At 42.1% G+C, this 21,879-nt stretch overlaps 1 protein-coding gene across 2 annotated transcripts in view; it reads right to left on the minus strand.

The window, feature by feature from the left end:
• USP43 (ubiquitin specific peptidase 43) overlaps positions 1-21,879 on the minus strand; it is a 54,783-nt gene that overhangs the window by 23,579 nt on the left and 9,325 nt on the right. For both annotated transcript variants that reach the window (XM_019755224.3, XM_019755223.3), the window contains exons 3-8: positions 15,813-15,916; positions 9,296-9,388; positions 7,264-7,399; positions 4,291-4,426; positions 2,873-3,008; positions 541-652 (exon numbers count right to left, since the gene is read on the minus strand). In XM_019755224.3, the coding sequence (XP_019610783.3) occupies positions 541-652; positions 2,873-3,008; positions 4,291-4,426; positions 7,264-7,399; positions 9,296-9,388; positions 15,813-15,916 (717 nt within the window). The remainder of the gene's footprint in view (positions 1-540; positions 653-2,872; positions 3,009-4,290; positions 4,427-7,263; positions 7,400-9,295; positions 9,389-15,812; positions 15,917-21,879) is intronic.

Below are 21,879 nucleotides of genomic sequence, written 5' to 3' on the forward strand. Positions count from 1 at the left end.
TAAATAAATGAGCAAGGCAAAACGGTGTTTTCCCTTGAGTTTCCCATCTTAGTTTTTGAAAAACTGGACAAAATCATTTTAATATCTAGGTTTTCATATTTGGACATAAACATCAATTTTAATATTCTACAGAAATTATATCTCAAGTCTCTTGAATTTTTTGATTTAAATATAGAAGTTACAATTTATCACAATATGCTATCCTCTAGGAAGAACTATGGTAAGCCATAAATATACAAAATTGAGAATAATGTAAATCCCACTCTATTCCAATGGTGTTTTGTAAGAGTGAAAGAGAAAAAAAAAACGCTCTGTCCATAAAAGGTGTTTTGCAATGCCACCAAGAGTGAAACGCTACAAGCCACAAATTGTTTATTTCCTTGCACATAAATCAAAGTTGTTTTAGCAAACAACATGAACACTCATTAACAGCAAATTCTTGTCTCTCCTGAGCTATTCCTAGTTTCCCACCCTCATCTCCAGCCCCACAACACACACACACACACACACACACACACACACACACACACATACACTGACCTGCACGGGGGCCTCACTCTTCATGAGATATCGGACCTTACTGAGAATGCACTGCTGGAGCTGGACCCAGGAAATGGTTCTATCTTCCTTTATCAGAAACGGTGGCCCAAACCTGAAAATCCAAGGCCATCAGGTTATTTCAGTAAAGGAAAAACCAACAATACCCAACAGTCAGGAGCATTTGCTCTATTCATACCCTCCTTTCCACTGGATAAGACCTAAGTACCAAGCACAATACAAAATTGTCCGTCAGAGAACCTTGTTGCAAATGCAGATGTTTACTGGGGTGTAAACAGAGGCCCACAGATGCAAAGCCAAAGAGAGACCTTGCAACACAAAAAGATGGCTCCGAATGCTCAGCCGGCAGGGAAACACTCTTCCCCACAGTACAGTGGAGTAAGAGAACATTGGAGCCAGAGGAAAGCAAGGTAGAGATGAACCCAGAGGGAACCCACTCAAGCTGACACTGTTTTTGTGCATCAGGAGTAACCTCATAACTGGGGACTTTTTCATATCCCCATCTGATGAACACACAGGAGTGAGCTTGTAGCACCAAGAACCACCAATGTGGCTATGGCCGTCAGTCCCAGCTCAGCCATGGGAACTAGTGGACAAATCACTGACCACTGAGTGTTCCACTGCCACACAACGCAAGGTTACATGAAGATCTCGTGGGATAAGAATGTGAAACTGTTGCATCAACTTTGCTACAACGGCACACATCTGAGGAGGTGTGTCTGGATGGGCAAGGGTACTATGTTGCGTGGACAGATGCATTTATTCACCTTATCTTCTCTTGTGAGGCATTCGGGTTGCTTCCAATTTTTTATTTAAACAACGCTTGCTTCTAACAGGAGCTACATATATTCTGATACGTACACCTTTGGGTATGACCAATTGTTTCTTTGGGATAAAATTCCAGAAGTGGAAACATAAGACGGAAGCTATGTATTTCCCAGCCGCCCTCCAGAAAAGCCACACCGATTTGTCTGTCAGTCAGGCACCTGTACTGTTCCCTTGACACTTGCCCAGAATGAGTGTTACCAGTTTTCAAAAGTTCTTTAACAATCTGAGAGGTTAAGAATAGCACGTTGCTATTGCAATCAAAATTTCTTCTACTACTCTATGAAGTTGAATATTGTAACCTAAGCTTGTATTTCTTCTGTGAACTAATATTAATCTCTGTGGCTTGTTTTACTAAATGAGTATTTCTCTCAATAATTTGAGAGCTAGGTTTTATGTGACGGACACTCATCCTTTATCTGTCACACGATATAAATATTTTTCCTCATTTGTGCTTTGCCTTTCAAATTTGCTTTTAGTTTAAAATTACAAATATATTTAAAACACTCGCCTTTTCCTCTATAGCCCCTGCCTTAGGTGTTAAAATAGCCCCCCACCCAAAGACATAAATAGCCCCCTACATTATATTCAAGTTATTTTATGGTTTCCTTTCCTACAATTACCTCTCTAATCGATCCAGAATTTATACAAGTGAATTTATGGTGGGACTAAAAATTTGATTATATTAAATTAAGAAAGAACTCAATTAGCCCAGACTTTTTGATTTGAGTAATTCATTCACTCTCTAGTAATATAAAATATGTCATTTTATCATATAATAAATATTTAAATACATTTTGGCCTATTCTGTTCCATCGATTTAAGTGTCTATTCTTCTGCCTTTATCACAATACTTTAATAATTAAAACTGTTCTGTTTTAATAGAGCAATTCTTCTTCCTCCTTCTTCCCTCCCCCAATATTTTCTGGCTATTCTTACAAGCTTATTATTCCAGATAAATTTTACAAACATTTTATGAATCTAAAAATGTTTGATTGGAGTTGTATCTTTTAAAAAATTTATTTGGTTTATATAAGGAAACTACACTTTTGTATATTTGTTATGTAACCAATCACTTTCCTGAATTTTTTCATTAGTTCTAATCACTTTCATGTTCTTGGTTCTCTGGACATTGATATAACCTGCAGATAGTGGTAATTTTATCTCCTCTTATGACCAGTTTCTTTTTCCTTGTCTTACCGCCGAGGCCTTACAACACCGTATAAAATAATAGTGGTGAGAGCAATAAAAATTGTTCCTGAAATTAATAGGAAAGCTTCCAATATTTAATTGTTAAGGATGATGTTTACCGTCTGCTTAAGGCAGTTATTCCTGATCTTTTGATCAGGAAGTACCCCATTCCTTCTCTTAGTTGATTAATCTTGAGGATGCATGTTTCATTTTACCAAATTAGAATTATTTAGACAGAATTCCAAGTACATGTCTACACATCTCAGACATTATGTAAGAAGGATAAAGTTAAACATACCTGCTAGCCTGCTGCCCTGACCCCACCAAGTTACAGAAGAGGATTAGCACCTTGTTCTCACTATGGACGGGCAGGGAAAATCGCTGATCCTTACAGGCTGCCAAGTGTGGGGAGACCGACAGACCAGCTGGACGAGCTAAAGAGAGAGAATTATGTTTGTTATTCTTAATGAAGCTGCTTCACTGGGTCAGGACCCTGGCTTCTCTAGGTCTTCTTCCTCTTTGAGCATCTCTTAACCACCCTTGGGAGACACTAGAACACTTAGAGGAAGAGATATAAGGTTCATGGCACGAATGCCATCTGGCATCTGGCACATGAAGATCATATAAATAGTGAATGTGTGTTGTGTTCAGCCAATAATTTTAAAATAAGGGCAGGGATTTTAATTAACACTCTTCAAAGCCAATCTGAAAAATACTCCAAAATGATTTTGGTTGCTTGTATGCAACCAAAATCAGAGAGCCATAGGGCATCCACTCTCTTAGAAAGCCAACATAAAAAGCACACAGAGAAGGTAACAATCTTTACCCTTGAGGAAGTAGAGGAATTGGACTTTTTTCCATTTCTAATCATTTCTGAAAATTTGACTTTTAAGGCACAGATGTGTCACCTCTGATTGAATTTGAAACGGTGGTTTGTTTCATGGATTTACAATATAATCAGGACCAGTCAATGTCCTGTTCCAGATTCCTTGCCCAGAGTCTCTCTGTTGACCCAGAGCAACTGCAGACATCTGGTTCCCACAGCCTGCCACCTAGACCTGTGCCCAGGATTCATCTGGGGTATATGGTAACACTGGCACCTAAATATGGGCCTTCTTGCCTGGCTAATTGGGCCAAAATCTATACTGACCTGCAATGAAAGACTGTTAGAAACTGACCGTCTTAGCCAATCTAAAGTTTGGTAAAGGCAAGCATCAGGAAGTGGGACTGGTAACAAAAAGTCATTTAATAACTTCTTTGGCCATCTATTGATCCTGTCTGTAAAAATTTTACTATAAGCACAGACCTTGAACCACAGGCATCTAAAAACAAAGATTACCCCAGCATCTATTCTGATTAGTGAGTGTCAAAGTATGGTCTCAGGACCAGTAGCATCGGAATCACCTGGGCACTCTTTATACTTGCAAATTCTCAGACCCTTCCCCTGACCTACTGAATCAGAAATGTTGTGGATAGGACTCAGAAATCTGCTTAAACAAGTCCTCCAAGTGACTGATATTCACTAAGGTTTTGAAAACCACTGTATTAATTGAATATTTTTTCAATAATCAACCACCTGCACACAAATATCAGAGAAAATAAGCTTGATAGTTCCGAGTACTGAAATCAAATGTCTTATGCCTTAGCACACAATGAGTACCCTCTCAAACCTATAACTCAGAATATTTAAGTAAAAGTATGCAAGCACTATTGTACCTGAGAGTATCTCCTGGCCAGGTGGTGGAGGGGCTTGGAAGGCATACACATTATCTCCCTCTGCAATACTGTTCAGGTCTTCTTCATCAAAGAAAGACCGCTGGAGTCCACTGGGATACAGTTCAACCAAGATCACCTGGAATGAGAAGGATCATTTTTTCTCTTGATTTCTCAAAGAGAACTTAACAAATAAAAAATCTAAGGGTAAAAGGATTAAGAATACAAATTGGCAGTTACAAAATAGTCATGGGGATGTAAAGCACAGCATGGGGAATACAGTCAATATTGTAATAGCTATATATGGCGTCAGACGGGACTGGACCTATGGAAGGATCACCTCATAAGTTATGTAAATGTTTAAACAGTATGCCATATTCATGAAACTAATGTAATATTGAATGTCAACAGTAATTCAAATTTTTTTTAATTTTAAAAACTAATAAAATAAAGTAAGTGACTGATAGGCTTAAACCTCTCTTTTACCCTTGCCTTCCTTCTAACTAGTGAGAATATTATTTATTTTAGTACTGAAACACAGTAGGTATAACAATTAGATTGGCTACAGACATCTCAACTGCAACAATAGAATATCAAACTGCCTTATAGAAGGGTGGGGGGGAAGAAAGTTGAAAATCTAAAGTTTAATACCCAGCTAAACCATCACACAAGATAAACATAAAATAAAGTCTACTTTAGATAAACAAAAAGTGAGAGTGTTTATTACTAACAGATCTCCACCGAAAGAACTTCCAATAGAATTACCAACTTTTTTTCACATTGTGTCATATATGAAAAATATTTTTATGGAACACTGAGGTAAGCAGAAGAAGCTGGTTTTATAGTAGAAAATAGGGGTGACTGCCTTGAAGGTTCTGGCTGCCCCAGACCCAACTTTGTCACCTCAAGGGCTGAAGGAATCAACATCTTAGCACACATAAACCATTGAAAGCTCACTGTCTGAGAAATTCTCTTGTAAAAGATACATTTCAGGGTTAAAAACAAACAAACCAAATCAAAAAGGAAAACTTGAGATGTGAGAAGAAATAATAAACCAAAGAAAATAGTAAACATTGATAAATGGTAAATATATACATATTATATAAACCTATAATAACAAACTATACTACTACTACAACCAGGGAGAAAGAGGATGAGGGATTAAAATACTGGACAATACCCATCTATAATAATATCTAAATGAAAAAGATATAAAGGAAATTAAAACATGCCAAGATCCTGTTGTTTTTTGGGGCAAATTAACGTAAGACTTTGTTACTTATGCATGTTGACAGTTTGTGATAAACAGTAACAGCATAGAAATATAATTATATGACCCAAACCTGAAAAGATGGAATAAAGAAAAATTCTCAATCCAAAAGAAGCAGTAAAAAAAAAATAAAATACACAAAAAGCAGTAAAGGAGGGGGAAAAGAAACAAAGGAAAAGCAGAGGAAATAGAAAGCATAAAATAAGGTGATATAAATAAGTCCAAATATATCTATGATCATAGATAATATAAATTGGATTAAGACTGCCTGTTTAAACAAAATCTCAAAATAGACTAGGTTCCAATCAAAGTGTTCATCCCTGCACTTTAGGAATCCCAAGTGATACATATCTCGCTGAACAAACACATCACAGCTCTCAAAGTCCTGACAGTCCTTTTACTCTCTTAATTATTCAAACCCTACCTCTTTCAGACTTCACCATTTTGATCTTTTATTACTGCCATTTTCCCCCCCAAGATTTTCACCTACTGTCCTACTCTCTCTCTCTCTCTCTTACTCTCTCAATAGATCCCTATAGGACACTTTGAGTTTACAAAGCAAGATATACACATTTTCCTCCACTCGAGACCCTCATAAAAATGGTGGTAGAGGTCAGCGGGACTGATTGGGTGGGGGCAGGTAGAAGCCCACTGGAATGATAGAAAGATTCAAGTAATCATGGTGGTTTACATGGATGTATATGCATGTAAAAAAATTCAACAAATTTTAACCTTAAGACAGTACACTTTATTGTATGTGTAGTATCCCTTAATAAAAAAGTTAAAAATATTATTTAACTTGAACAAAATCCCATGAGGTCATCAGGGAAGTATAAAATTTCCATTTTGTAGTTAAAGAAACAGAGGACCAATTATTTTGTTAAAGATCAAAAAACTAGAAAGTGACTGACTCACAATTAGAACCCCATTCTGAGCCCTTCCCACCATGCCATATTGCTTTTTCTCACCATCATCTCTATCCTGCACTTTTATGGGGCCCCTCTTACACATTCTGTCCTCCGAAGTCACAGCGAATCCAATTTCTTTACCAAGACTCCTTTAAAAAACCACTAGAGCATAGCCATCCCATTTTCCCCTAGATCTCCCCTCTCATGTTACATATCCTCAGTTGCCTCAGTGGTTCCTCATATTTCATTCACTGTCCCTTCAGTATACCGGTCTATATGCTCATGAGTGAAAACACTGAATAGTGGCTCAGGCTCTGAAATCAAGTCATCTGTATTCACATCCTGGCTCAGCCACTTAACAGCTGTGTGACCCTAGGCAAGTCACTCATCTTCTCAATGCCTCTTCTTTGCTCTCTGGTAAAATGAGGATAACTATAATATCTACTTCACAGGATGGTTATAAGGATTAACTCAGCTATGCACATACCGTGCATAGAATAGTGCCCAGCACTTACTAAGCACTACTGAGGGACAGCTACTGTTGCAATTACTATGATGGTGCTCATCATCACATTCTTGGAAGACAAAGCTGGTGTCTTTCTCTGATTATTCTCTGCAAACGCCAGGAGAGGTCAAGGCTGAGTCATCACGGACACCAGAGACTACTAATCAAACACAACTCATGAGTCACACTAGAGGAACCTGGGAACCAGAATTTAGCCTAAACTAGAGAACCAGAAATTAGCCTATTTAGCATTTTGTCATCCAGTGACAAGGCCGCATGCAATTCCATCATACCTCATCTGCAGGGACTTGGCCTTCGTCTGCCACCATTTTTCTCAGGGCTGCCACTGTGCTGAGAATCGGCACGGCAAGGCCAACCCGCAGGAACCGCTGGCTCTTAGAGGGGAAAACCAAGGTGACACTCAAGAACCTGAAAAATAGGAAGGAGTCCACAACATTAAAGGACGGACATGGACTGTGGCCAACACCATTGACAGTGGGTGTTCACGTTCAGCATTTAGGCTCATCTCTGCTTCCAGGTCCGGTCACTGCGTTATAGGTACACTGTCACAAGGTGGCAGTGGAGAGCCAATTCTCTGAGGGTCTTTGCTGAGTTAAAAAGAAAAGGTATTTGATTAAGACTCAAAATAAAGTCTACGTCTCAAGGTTCTGTTTGTTAAATAGATAATCTTAATCAAAAACAAACTTTAAGTTTGAGAAGTAAAGCAGTCAAGCATCTTCTTCAGTAGGATTCAACACTACTGATGATGCCTTCCTTTCCTTATTAAAATTCTCCCTTGGTAATGGGACATACCAACCCCTCTAATCCCACCTCCTACTCTCCCCACCCACATACCAGGCCTCATTCCTCCCGCTCCTGTGTCTGCTGTTCTATAGTGCAGTAATTATTCACACAGCTAATTAATAGAGCTGGGATTTGAACACAGGCAGTCTGGCCCCCGAGTTAGTCGTCCTAACCAATATGCTATGCTGCGTCAAGCCAGGAATCTTAACTCACACCTACCAGTAGACATCCTCTGATGGTATCACTGGTGATAGGATAAGCCAGTGTTACATGTGTGGCATAGACTATCAGTAACACAGGAATTCAGAGCAGAAAGGGAGATTAAGTTGTCAGGAAAGGCTTTATGAGGCTGTCATGTCTTCCGCTGCATCCTCAAGATGGAGGATGTCAACAGAGGGCAAGAGAGATGGTATCTGTGGAAGTGAGGAACACAAGGAAGAAATGCCACCATCCCAATGACAGTGAAGGACACCATCTAGGAGCTCACTAAACTTCCATGAGGGAGACATTGGCCAGTTGCCTTACAGTCACCACCAAAGCCTGGGCTTCTGGAAGGCTGGCACCATGTGCTTCTTACTGTTTTTTGTAAAGCCGGGCCTCACCATGATTGTTACCCAATCCTATCTGCTCTTTTCTTTTTTTCTCATCTGCTCCAACAACCCTTTCCCTTTTCCTTTGCTCCTTGGTTAACCATTTTCCTACATCTTCATAAACAGGAGAAAGGATTTGGAAATACAGCAGGGATAAATAGATGGTGACAGACTTTTTTCCCGTTTGCCCATCTGACCAAGTGGTACTGATTGGCCCATGACAGCTTCTGAATGGGCCAAAGACATAAACCTGGTTCTGATAAACAATAGCATTGTTTGTAATTACTTCTTCAGTTAAAGATGGGACACTGTAACCTTTCACTTTGTCATATTCCATAACTGAATGTTACCCAGCTATAAGGCTGGTTTCTAGAGAACTACTGGCTGAGAAGCAAAGGAGAGAAAATTGCAGCTGCAAGGCCAGAGGTTCCCAATAAAAAGTAGGAATAGGGGGCCGGCCCGGTGGCTCAGGTGGTTAGAGCTCCATGCTCCTAACTCCGAAGGTTGCCAGTTCCATTCCCACATGGGCCAGTGGGCTCTCAACCACAGGGTTGCCAGTTCAATTCCTCGCGTCCTGCAAGCGATGGTGCAACTAAGATTGAACACGGCACCTTGAGCTGAGCTGCCTCCCGGATGGTTCAGTTGGTTGGAGCGCAGGCTCTCAACCACAAGGTTGCCAGTTCAATTCCTCGACTCCCGCAAGGGATGGTGGGCAGCGCCCCCTGCAACTAGCAACAGCAACTGGACCTGGAGCTGAGTTGCGCCCTCCACAACTAAGATTGAAAGGACAACAACTTGACTTGGAAAAAAGTCCTGGAAGTACACACTGTTCCCCAATAAAGTCCTGTTCCCCTTCCCCAATAAAAATCTTTAAAAATAAGAAAGAAAAGTAGAGATAGAAGTCAAGTTCACTGGCATGATGCTCACATACCTCGTCTGGCGCAAAGGGATAGGTAATGACACACACAGAAAAGGATCGAAGGTGTTGCTCTGTTTCAGGCAGTGGGGACAAGTCAAGGAAGATCTGTGAGGACAAAGAATAGAAATTTAAGTTTAATTACATTTAAACAGTTTTGCAGTTGCTACTAAAAAGTTTAATATAGAATTACCATTGTAATTCTACTCCTATGTATATACTCCAGAAATTGAAAACAGGTATTCCAACAAATACCTGTACACAAATAAATGTTCACAGTAGTATTATTCACAATAGTCAAAGGGTGAAACCACCCAAATGGTCACCAATGGATGAATGGGTAAACAAAATGTAGTGTATACACACAATGGATTATTATTCAGCCATGATGTCCTGACACACGCTACAACATGGCTGAAATTCAAAAACATTATGCTATGTGAAGGAAGTCAAACACAAAAGGCCACATATTTTATAATTTCATTGATAGGAAATACCCAGAATATATTCCAAAATATAAGGGATTTCTGGATAAAAAATCCTTTATCCTAAAATCTACATTAACTTCCTTGGGAATATAGAACTGTACCCCACAAGCAGTCTATGCTTGCACCACAAAATAGCCCGAGGGTCAGTCAGCAAGGAAACCGGAACTGCTATCAGAACCAGGTTTTCTGACTTTGCTTGACTGTTGAACAGACAAAACAGAAAAATAAATAAATAAATAAAGAGGGACAAGCAAGATACCCTGAGGTTTTCCGGGTGCTGCCCAAGGCGACCCTAAGGGATCTGCTCACAGAAAGTCAGTTTGCCTGGATACAAGTTAAGAGAACAGCAACCATGATTTTAGAAACCAGACCCGAGTATTTAATGTTCAACCCCTCTCACTGCCTCTGATAAATTTCCCTGTGGAAAAACCATGGTAATGTTTTGGTAAAAAAAAATGGTGTTTAGACATCAAGATCCAGCCAGCAGGGGGACCCAACACCGTGGGGGTCTCCTCTGCCACCCTGTTTCTCTTCCAATCCTTCTCCCATCTTCACCTATTGAGTACCTGAACATAACAGAGGCTTGAAGGATGTATTTTTGTCCTTAGGAAATTTCCAAATCCCTGTTTCACATTTAAGCGAACAAATGAAAAGGAATATTTTTCTTTGACTTAATTCTTTTTTTTCTTTCTTTAAACCTACTAAAACTAAGTTAGGCTGCATTTTTCTTATAGAGTTGCATCATCTTAAACTGGAACAGGGCTCAGGGAGAGGCCTTTATATTGAGCCACGAATCTCTGTCAGGGAGCCAGAGACTTGTAGTTTGGAAAAAAACATACCAGGGTCTAATTTTATATTTAAAGAATGAAGAAAACATGATTTTCACAATAACTACAGAAAGGAAGTGAAGTACACCTGTTTCTGAAAGGATGAGAAATGAGGACAGAGTGAGTGGGACCAACAAATCAGGAAGAGAGAGGGGCAGCATCACTTTTACAGAAACCTCTGGAAGTTACTAGGCTCCAGCTATCTCACATGTAGCCTGCGAGCTGCTTTAGTCCTCGCCATCCCTTCCAGAGCATTCGCAGTTCTGTCCTATTGTCCCCCAAACACTCACAGAGCAAAGGGACAGAAAATCACCCCACTGCCCTTCAATCACCCATCTCCCTAAGGTGGTCATTCTCCCTGTCTCCTTGCTTCTGTTACCAAGCCCACCTAATCAGCGGCTACTGAACCTCAGCACTTCTCTTCGCATTCCACCGGTTACAAACACCCAGAAATAAGACCCAGGCTTTGACACTGCACATGTCATCACTCTGATCTCTCACTGCTGCCAAATACACATTTCACACCTCAACCCTGGCCAGCTTCACCTGCTTACTGGACAGTGGAACTGACATCTACGCCACCAGAAGCAAGATGTCGCCTCTCCAAGATCTGTTCTGAGAAAGCCTTCTAAAGCATACTCTGCTTAAAAGGGAATGCTGCCTATGATGGGGACCAGATTAGACTTTCTGTGAATAAAGCTATGAATAACACACAGAAATAAACAAATACATGCACGCCCATGCGTATGTACACGCACTCCCTCCTCTAGGCAAAACTCCAATAGAGCAACAATCTTGGTTATTAAACTTGCAGGTGTTTTAGGTTGTGGTCATAATCATATAGCAGCTAATTATTTTTCCTCTAGTCCATATCTCCAGCACCCTAATACTATTGCTCTTTCCCCGTTCCAGCCAAAGTCAAACACTCAGCCCCCTAAAAGCGGGGGAGGGAAGATGGAGGAGGGAGAAAGTCAATGAACAGGGTCCTCTCAGTTAACCCATAATACCTCTTCCGGCTTTCAATTTTATAAAGAAGGCTGATACCAGGGCAACTCTGCATTCCAGGCAAGCCCTCCCAAGTGGAGAAAAGGCTGAGGAGGGCCCCGCCGGCAGCACCACTCAGAGGCACCAGCGTGGAGCTGGCTGTCACTGACGGCTACAGAAAATCACTTCTCAGACCTCAAAAGTCCTAGCCTGACGGGCATCCCTAGCAATTATTTTTTCTTTACTATACATTATTAGGCACAAAGCAGATATTTTTAGCTGTCATCAGTACTTTTTTATTTATTTTTTTTTTAGCATGAACAACTCGCTTCTTACTCATCTTCCTATAATAATCTACCCAAAAGGCACTGGCAGTCCTTAATATCTGATTGGCTCAAATGTCAATCCCTCAGGAATCCTCTCCTGACTCGCCCTGTACCCGTCAGGCACTTTGTGATATTGTGATTTTAATAAGAAATATATATTTGCTCTCCACACCTGCTCCTGGCACAGAGCTCCCAAATCCCGTGACATTTCCTAAGTCATAAGAGCAAAAATAAAGGTGAAAGGAATATCTTTTATTATTTGTAACAAGCCCCTTACTACCACACCTGAGTGATGTTATTGAGGTGATGTTTGGAAAGTTGGTAGATAACCACAGGACGGGGCTGGTTGCCAGGGCAAACAACCATGTGATTAGAGGGTTGGAACTTTCAGCTCCCCTCCCCCACACCTCCTGAGAAAGGGCAGGGAGCTAGAGGTTGGGTTTATCACTAATGGCCAGTTATTTAGTCAATCACACCTATGTAACGATGCCTCCATAAAAACCCTAGCAGAAGGGGTTTGGAGAGCTCCCAGGTTGATGGACACGAAGTGCTGGGAGGGTAACTTGCCCCGAGAGGACACGGAAACTCTGCTCCCCTTTCCACACCCCTTGCCCTGTGCATCTCTTCCATCTGACTGTACCTGAGTTGTATTCTTTTGTAATAAACCAGTAAACGGCTAAGTAAACTGTTTTCCTGAGTTCTGAGCTGCTCTAGCAAACTATGGAACCTGAGGAAGGGGTCATGGGAACCTCCAATTGACAGCCAGTAGGTCAGAAGCCCATGTGACAACCAGGGACTTGTAAATTGGTGTCTGGTGGGGAAACAGTCTTGCGGGACTGAGTCCTTCACCCGTGGGGTCTGATGCTATCTCCAGGTAGAGCGTGTCAGAGTTGAATTGCAGGACACTCGGTGTCTGCAGAGAATTGCAGAATTGCTTGGTATGGGGAAAACACCCACACTTCTGGTGTCAGAAGTACTGTAAGTGTGGTAGTAATAAAGAGTAGTGTAAGAAAACAAGAGTTTTTTCCTCTTTCATAGCTGTAACGTGCACTTCAAAGCACCGTCAATTTTGCCTTCAAAGCACTCACCAGACATAACTATATAAAAACCCAGGAGCCACCCGGTCTTCTCATCTCTCCCACAGCCCCTCCACCCCACACCCTTAAACTCATTAGCAAGTTCTGTTGACTGCACCCAAAACATGTTCCCCACCCGTCCACGTCTCTCCATCTCCACCACTGCCGCCAGGAGCCCAGCCACCATCGTTCACCGCTGGGACGACTGCAAGACATCAGCTGCCGCTTTGGCTTCCAGTCTTGCCTCCCTTCATTGCCCATAACCATCAGCATCACCTCTTAAATTGGTAACGAGACCACACCCTGCTTTAAATTTTGCAATGGCTTCCTGTGTCCTTTAGACTAAACCCCACACTTGGACTGGACACCTGCACCTCTCCAGTCTCACCTCCCCACCCCCCACCCCTAACTACTTGGCAATTCTGTTCCTTGAACTTGCCAAGATCATTCCCACCTCAGGCCCTTTGTCTCTGCTATTTCTTCTGCCTGGAATACCCTGTCTCCAAGTATTTGAATGGCTGACTCCTTGTCACTCAGTTCTCAGCTCAAATGTCCCCTCTGAAAAGAAGCCTTCCCTGACCACCTTATCTCAGGTTGGCTGCCTCCTCCACCTCCCAGGTTACACCTTATCACTTCATTTAACACTGTGGTAAGTCGTTTGTTGACGTGTTTTATCATCTAACACCTCCCCAGTAGAATGTGAGCTCCATGAGAACAGGCGCTGGGTCTTGTTCGCAGCTCAATTCCCAGCACCTAGAAGAGAAGCTGGCACATAGTAGGCATGAATGAACTACCTAGAGAATAAATGGATATATTTAATTAGTATTTCTCTCTCATGGGCAAGGAATTATTATGTTCTTCATTATAACCAGGGGACTAAGCACAATATCAGATGCTCAGATATTTGAAAGAAGAGTAAGAACAGAGTATGTGTGGACAAGAGAGGAAGAGGGCAGAGAGAATGGAGTGAGCGGAGAAGTAAGTGACTTTATTGTACAAGGACACCAATGAGTGGTACCTCGCGGCAATTACTGGCGACCCTTCCCTGCTCTCTAACACGCCCTCACCTTGTACTCTCTTTTCCCTCCTTCTGTGTGTTCTTCTTTCTCCTTGATTCTTTCCCTGTCTCATTTTTGTTTCAAACAGTTGTGCTTTGGGCATCTGAAGATAGACAGACGCTCTATAAGTAGCTTTCATGGCTAAAAAGGTCAGTAGCCATGAAATCTAAGTTTCCTCTATGCATACTTTATAGCACATCACCACACCTCTCAGGAAGTAAGTGGGTCTCTCTTCAAGTACAACAATGAAGTGTGGGATCGTTTAGAGGAGATTTTAATTACCCAATACACTAAGCAACCAAGAGCAGGAATGGAGTGCCCCCTGGTCATTCTGGCTGTCTCTGCAGGGTCCTCCGCCTGCCTCCCTCCCCAGTGGGGTAGGGAGGGGGAGAACTTTCTCAAGTGCTATGGATTTTCCACTCCAGTGGAAAACAGCTTTGGCATCTTTGCAAAGTGTTTCAGAGGCTATTTGGTCTTCCTTAAAAAAAGAGAAAAAATAATAATCACCTCAAAGACAGGGATCATGTCCAATTTATTTTATTGGCGATTACTGAATATAATATAAATCCTACATCAGGACAGTTTCTGGGCAATTTTAAGTGATCTCCTCCTTCCCAAACAAAGAATACAAATGCCCAAAAATTAACTGTTAATTTATTTGAAATGAATAAGAGAAAAAGAAACAAAAGAGGAGGCCCATGAAAAATACAGCAGAGCAAAGGAAAGGGAAGAGTGTCCAGAAGACTCAGAGAAAAGCACACCTTTGAAAATGATTTAATGCAACATGCGGAAGAAAAACAAGATTTTAAAAACAGTTTGATATCCATAATAGAAAACAAGAGGGCAGAGCTTCTGCACAACTGAAGTAGCAGCAGAATATCACAAGAAAAGAACAAGGTAAGATGCAAAAGCAACCAAAGAGAACGAATCACAAAGAGCACAAAAGCAGGACTTAGGCTTCTGGGCTCAAAGGTCAAACCCTGGTTCCACCAATTACTATGTGTCCTCATGAAAAGCCCACCCTCCCAGCTTGTTACTCATCTCCTGGGGCTCTTGAAAGGATTAAATTTTGGACACAGCATGTCACTTAGAGGAGGTTCTCTGTAACAAAGGCTCCCTCTAAATCCTAATCACTGTGCTTATTCCACTTCTAAGTGAGAATTTCATTCTTGTTGAAGACATTCCCACCCATTCAATCCCATTTATCCCTGAGCTTATCAAAAGGCACACCTCCTCCGAGAAGTCTTGGATTTCTCCCCTCTCTGACCTCTCACTGCAATTAGTGCTTTCATTAAAACACCGCAATATTTCAAAATATTCTGCCTTATATGAATCTCTGAACTGTCAGATATAAAGCCTAAAGAGAACTTTTCTGAAGTCGAAGGCTGTGCGAGTGCATATTTTTCATATTCTCCAGAATGCTGGAAAATCTTGAACTCATAATAACTTGTTAAACTGGGCTCTCTAGCTATAAAGAATAAAGAGGAAAGGTCTCACCAGCTTCCCAATGACTGCCTGCTGGGCAGTTCCACCTCCACAATCTAGAGAACCATCCTCGCATCACCCCTCTCAAGGAGAGATGGAATGCCCAGAAACCAGTAAGAAGGAAAAGAAGAAATACTAAAGGTCGGAGGCCATAGGAGTGAGTGGTTAAATGGGATTTCTACTGGGGGAGAGAGAGTGTTTGTGGTTTTTGCTGTATTGTAATCTCAGGGCAAACCTGGCCATAGGAGGCTGGTTACCAGCATATACGTTCACTGAACTCATTCTTACCTATATTGTGCTTGAAAGTGGCTTTGCACAAAACTTTGACCTAGAGAAAGCTGAGCCGATGGTGACAGGAGGTTCTCAGAGGTTTTACTGGCTTCAGGCTGAAGCTGCAAAATAATGAGGAAAGGAAGCAAATTAGACACACCTCCCATCAGTCCACTGCTTCCAGACCACGGAGCCTTAGCTTCCTCCGGGGCCTACATCACCCCTTTCTGGGCTTGGACTCTGCAGAACCTGGACCTCCAATGGTGCCTGTACCATAATTCACTACTCCTTCAGTCTCTCGACTTCCCAAATTCTCTACGAAGGAGAATGTGTTGAAAGAGCAGAACTGAAGCATGAACCTTGGCGAACACTCACACGTACTCACCCCGCCTCAACGACTGCCTCTGGATTGACTACGCTGTTCTTTATCTCCATCCTGCTGGGCCTCGTGTGTCTACATGCCTCCTGTACATGATACTTGGGTGCACTGCCATGACTTCAAACACTTCCCACCAAATCTTCCCAACTCCTACCTACTGAACTGTTTCTATCCACATTCGCCAGTCTTCACACAACCACCATCTTTCTCAGACAAACCACTTTAGAATAACACATAAGCCTCCTTCACTCCACACATTAGTCCTATTGTAGCCTTCTCTGCATTCCCCTATGTATTAGTTTCCTGTTGCTATTGTTGCAAATTACCACAAGCTGGAGGCTTAAAACAACAGGTATGTATTCTCTCACAGTTCTTGACACCAGGCATCCAAAATCAGTATCACTAGCCCAAAAGCAAGGTATTGGCAAGGCCGCACTCCCTCTGGACACTCCTTGCCTCTTCTAACTACTGGTGGCGACAGGAATCCGTGGTTTGTGGCCACATGACTCCAGTCTTCAAGGCCAGTATCTTCAAAGATCCAGGAAAAAGGAACACACGTGAAGTGTTTGAGCTGAAGTGTATTGATGTCTTAATTTTAATTTAAGATGCATCAAAAAAATAAGACGAGGGGAAAAAAGGATAGAATGATGAATGGACAGAGGGATGGATCGGTGGATAAACATGTGATTAAAGCAATTTAAATAAATAAATAAATAAAAATAAAATAAAATAAAAAATAAAGCAATTTTAGTAAAAATACAAATTACAGAATCTAGGTGGTAGGTAGGTGGTGTTCATTGTATAATTAACTCAACTTTTCCATATGTTTGAAACCTTCCATAATAAAACAGTGGGACAAATATTCAGAATGGTCACTCTTACTTGTCCTACTATTAATATTTTATTAAGCCCAAATTTGACCAGAAATACAGGCTGTGCAAAGGGAAGTAGAAAACAGGGCTGGAGAGAAAGTCTGGAGCCACACTGGGTGGGGCCTTTAGTATCTTAAAGCCCAGCTGGTTCAGTCAACAGCATAGCACCAGGGTTAAAAGTTAGACTCTGGAGTCAGACTGTCTGGGTTCAAATCCCTGCACTGGCACTTAGCTGGTGGGGTTACTCAACCTCTGATCCAGCTAAGTAACTCACCTAATCTCTATGCTCCAAGGTTTCCCAGCCATAATAAAGGGATACTGAAGGATAATACCTATCTGATAGGGATCTTTTGAGATTAAAAGAGTTCCTATATATAAAACACTTAAACAGTAGTTACTGTGCCAGCCACTGTTCTAAGTGTTTGTCGGTGTTGTTACACAATGGGGAGTATCTGATGGGTTTTGAAACTAGTGGTAGTTACATTCACAGAGAGATGCTTTCACTTGACAGACATGCACAGGATGAAGGAAGGTAAGTCTGGAGTTAGGACACAGGTTAGGAGGCTCAAAGGCCCAGGTCCCAACAGGGTAAACTAGAGTAGGTGCTGGGAAAATGAAGAGGGAAATACTCAGACACCCTTGTGTGTATGCGGCTCATAACTGAGCACCAGGGGAGCAGGAGGAGAAAAAGGGAGGAGATACACAGGACCAACTCCAAGCTTCCAGTCTGGTGCCTGGAGGACGAATGCCTGTTCCACTGACAGAAGAGTCAAAAGAAGAGGGTCAGGGAAGGGTATGCCGAGTTTGAAGCTTATCCACATCCAACAGCAAACAGACGAAGGGCTCAGAGGAAAGAGAACTTGGATGTAGGACAGACAAGGGTATTTCTGGCTGCCCAGGATTCACTCCTCTTCTTTGGTAGAGCACCCCTTTGGCAACATTGAATCCAGCCCAGGGGAGGTGGGGAAGGCTCTTCAATCAGGAGTCCTGCTGTCCCTTACCAAAGGACAGGCACGACCCAAGCTATGCCAATGAGATGTTCCTGCCTTACATGGGAATGGGAATCCTGAGCAGAGTGACCCAAAGGCTGAAAACGGTGATTCTAACAGTAGCGTCCAGGCCAGAGCAGTTCCTGCCACTGAGACGGCCCCACCCTAGAGCTGTCTGGTTCTCGGAGGTTCCAAGCCTGGTTCTTCAGCCTTCCCTTTGATCGTGCATGCTGTCCCTTCGCCTTCTCATAAGTTCCCTTCTTTGAGTCAGCTGAAGACCTCACAATGATAGAGGCTGCTTCTGTAGCACATTGGGAGCAGCAGCGGATGGGATCACCCAGGGATGGGGTATGGAAAGAGGACATCCTGAACGCGGCTGGGGTGAGAAGCCCCCGAGGGTCAGTCACAAAGCAGGGACTGTCAGATCAGACCAGGCTGGCTCTACTCTGCTAGCCAAGTGACCCTGGACATCTCTCTGAGCCTCGTTCCACATCTAAAAGGACCAGGAGTATCACAACCACCCCATGGGGCCGTCATTAAAATAAAAAATGATGTGTGTATCCTGCCTGGCACATAGTAGGTGCTTAATAAATGCTAGCTTCCTGGTCCTCTCCCCAGTCTCATCCCTTTCTTCATTCTGCAAGAGTGCCGCTTTCTGTAAGATAAACTGCCAAAAAAGATTGCTTCTGTGGTACTCTCTATAGGATAGTAAAAATATGCCCTTTTTGTGAGATGAAAACATTTGAGAATCATTACAGCTACAGCGAAGAAAGTAGTCCTTATGTTTTCTATTCCAGTTTCAATAAATCTAGCTAGATGGCTTTCATATGTTTTGAAACAGAAATAACCTCAAAAAGAAAAATTGTTCACTTACGCAAAGGGATAGTCCCTTTCCTTCTTGGAAAGGGAAAATGAAGGTTCGTGCCAAATAATCCCCACAGCCCTGCTCCTGCCCTTCAAGTGTTGGCAGCCAGACCTCCACAGGTGGCCCAATTATCTGAGAGCAAATTTCAGAAGAGCCTTTGAGCCCAGACAGAGAAAAATATCTTTTCTGGTTTCAATCAGGTCAAATTAAGAGCCAGGCAAGCTTCTCTCTGGCCAACAACCACTTCTGTTCTTGAACACGCTTGGCCCATTAAAGAAGCAGAAAGTAACCAGCATGGCCAAGAATGCTGAGTGAGAGGAAGAGGGGCCTATAGTCAGGCTGTGTGGTTGGCAGGCCCCCGCAGGTAGGGCCCTGTCAGCCATATAGGAGTCTGGATTTTGTTCTAAGTGCCACAGGGAGCCACCGGAGGGATTTAAGCAGAAGAGTGACATCAGCTTATTTCCTTTCTGAAAAGATCGCTCTGGCTACAGTGTGGACAGCATTTAGTAGTGGGGCATACTGGAAATTGGAAGACCAATTGTGGCTCTTGAAGTTGTTATGAAGAATTATTGGCAGACCTCTTGGCTTAAATAAACTCAATGTCATCTTAAAGAAAGGTTTGGGAGTGGTGCACCATAGTTGGGAGCCACCACTCTCACTGGAAGGGAGAAGTACTTTTGCCCTCCAGGGGACAGTTGGCAATATTTGGAGACATTTTTTGGCTATTAATCACAACTGGAGGTGCCACTGGCATCTACTGGGGTGCTACAAATGCTATAATGGGTGTTACATCTACTGGGGTGCTACAAATGTTACAATGCCCCCACAACAAAGAATTGCCGGGTCCCAAATGTCGAAAGTGCTAAGGTTAAGAAACCCTATTCTAGAGTTGCATTTCCTAGATGGATCCTGGCTCTCCCACTTACTTGCTATATGACTTGGGGCAAGTGACTAAACCTCTCTGTGAGCCCTGTGCCTTTTCCTGCCACTAAGGGACGAAGAGGAAGGTTGAAAGGCAATTTAGAAGGCTGATGGTCCTTCCACTTTCCAGGCAGGAAGAGCTGCCTGGCACAGGCAGGGAGCAAGAGGGGAAAGCAGGACAGAAGTCCTTTCCTATGAAACCAGCAGAAAGAGGCGGCACAGGTTTCCTCTCACCCCTGGTGGGGAACTGAGAAGGCACGAGACACTCATGATAAGAAAAGGGATCCAGCCTGCTGGCTTTGAAATGGACAGACTCAGGTTCAATTCTATTTCCCCCAAGTAGAAATTGAGTGACCTTGGGCAACTTACTTAACCTTTTAGGTAGGTCCAAAAGTAATTGAGGTTTTTGCAATTATTTTTACCCTTTTAAACCGCAATTACTTTTGCACCAACTTAATAAAGTCCCATTAACTATAAAACGTGAGCTATCCTTACAAATATTAAAACATGATTACTACTGAATTGATTCAACCATTCAAGAGTTTATTGAGTGTCTCCTATGTTATCAGTAGTAAATCATGCAAAACATCAAGTTAGATGCATCGCACATAAATATTCGATAAACAGTATCTTTTTTTCTTTTTTTAAATATATCCCTCTGATTTCAAAATGTGTTCTCTCTAAGATTATGGAATACACAGTATAGTGGACATGTTTATCGGCTCAGCATTCCTTTCTTTGGGGAAGCAACCCAGCCAGCACCTAAAAAAGTTCTCCTTGGCCTTATGATTGGATGGAGTTCACCCTCCCCCGCCCCAACACACACACACACACACACACACACACACACACACACTCATGTGACCCAGGTGTGCCCAATCAGAATATGGCATTCTGCTGGCCACCTACCCAGCAATGGGCATGTGAAGCACGCTGGGACAATCACACTCTTCCCTGGGCATTTTCCTGGAATCCCAAGTATTAAAGACCATGTGAGCATTGCAGGGGACCTCGTTGCCCCCATGTGAGCAGAGCTAGTCTGAGAATGAAGCCAGAGACAAGAGATAGAGAGCCAAAGACCTGGTACCATCCTCTGAGTCCTTGGATCCAGCCTTACCTGAAGCTGGTATAACCCTTGGACCTGCACAGTATAAAAGCCAATAAATGCCTTTTCCTTAAGTTGAGTCAAGTTAAATTGATGTCACTTGCAATTAAAAGGGCCTGAATAAAATAAACAGAAAATTACTATACATAAAAGAAAAATCACCCATAATCTCACAAGCCAGAGAAACCACCATAACCTTTGAATGGGTGGTCCACCCAGGTTCCGCTATGGTGATGTTTTTGCTTTGTTGCATTTGTGTGTTTTGTGGATGACTGGGGTGGTTCTTCTTAAAATAAGAAAATAGACTTTCAAGCCAGACCCTCTTGGACTTGAATACTGACTCTGTCCCTTCTCTAGCTGTGTTGCTTTGGGAAGGTTACCCAACCTCTCTGATTCTTGGTTTACAGATATATAAAATGGAGAAAATAACCCTAGCACCACTCCATAAATGATACTTGTTACTCATACTGTGTATAACGCTCTGAGATGTGAGCCAAGGAGTACTCTGTACAAGCATTACTTCTTTTGTTTCATGCATCTGGCAATTTGCTATATTGGGCAAGAGGACTATTTTTGCAGCTCCATCAAACTCTTAGCTTTTAGTTACATTATATTGTTGTTTAAAATGGGTCTATTCTTATTGAGACATGTATAGTTCTGTTCGCCTTTTCTTAAAGTTGCAACTTGTCATTTTAAAAGAGAAAGAAACAAAGATAAGAGCTGGCTATGTGGACAAGTTAAAAATAATGACTCAGCTTCCTAAGCCATTCATTCTTTTTCTTTTTTAATAAAAATTGTATACATTTAAGGTATATAGTATGATGATCTGATATATACATATACATAGTGAAATGATTGCCACCATTCAACTAATATATCCATCTCTTCACATAGTTTACCTTTTTGGTGTGTAGTGAGAACACCTGAGATCTACTCTTAGAAAATGTCCAGTAT

Source organism: Rhinolophus sinicus, chromosome 12, assembly GCF_057876585.1.
Source record: "Rhinolophus sinicus isolate RSI-liver-muscle chromosome 12, RSI-T2T, whole genome shotgun sequence".
Taxonomy (NCBI): Eukaryota; Metazoa; Chordata; class Mammalia; order Chiroptera; family Rhinolophidae; genus Rhinolophus; species Rhinolophus sinicus.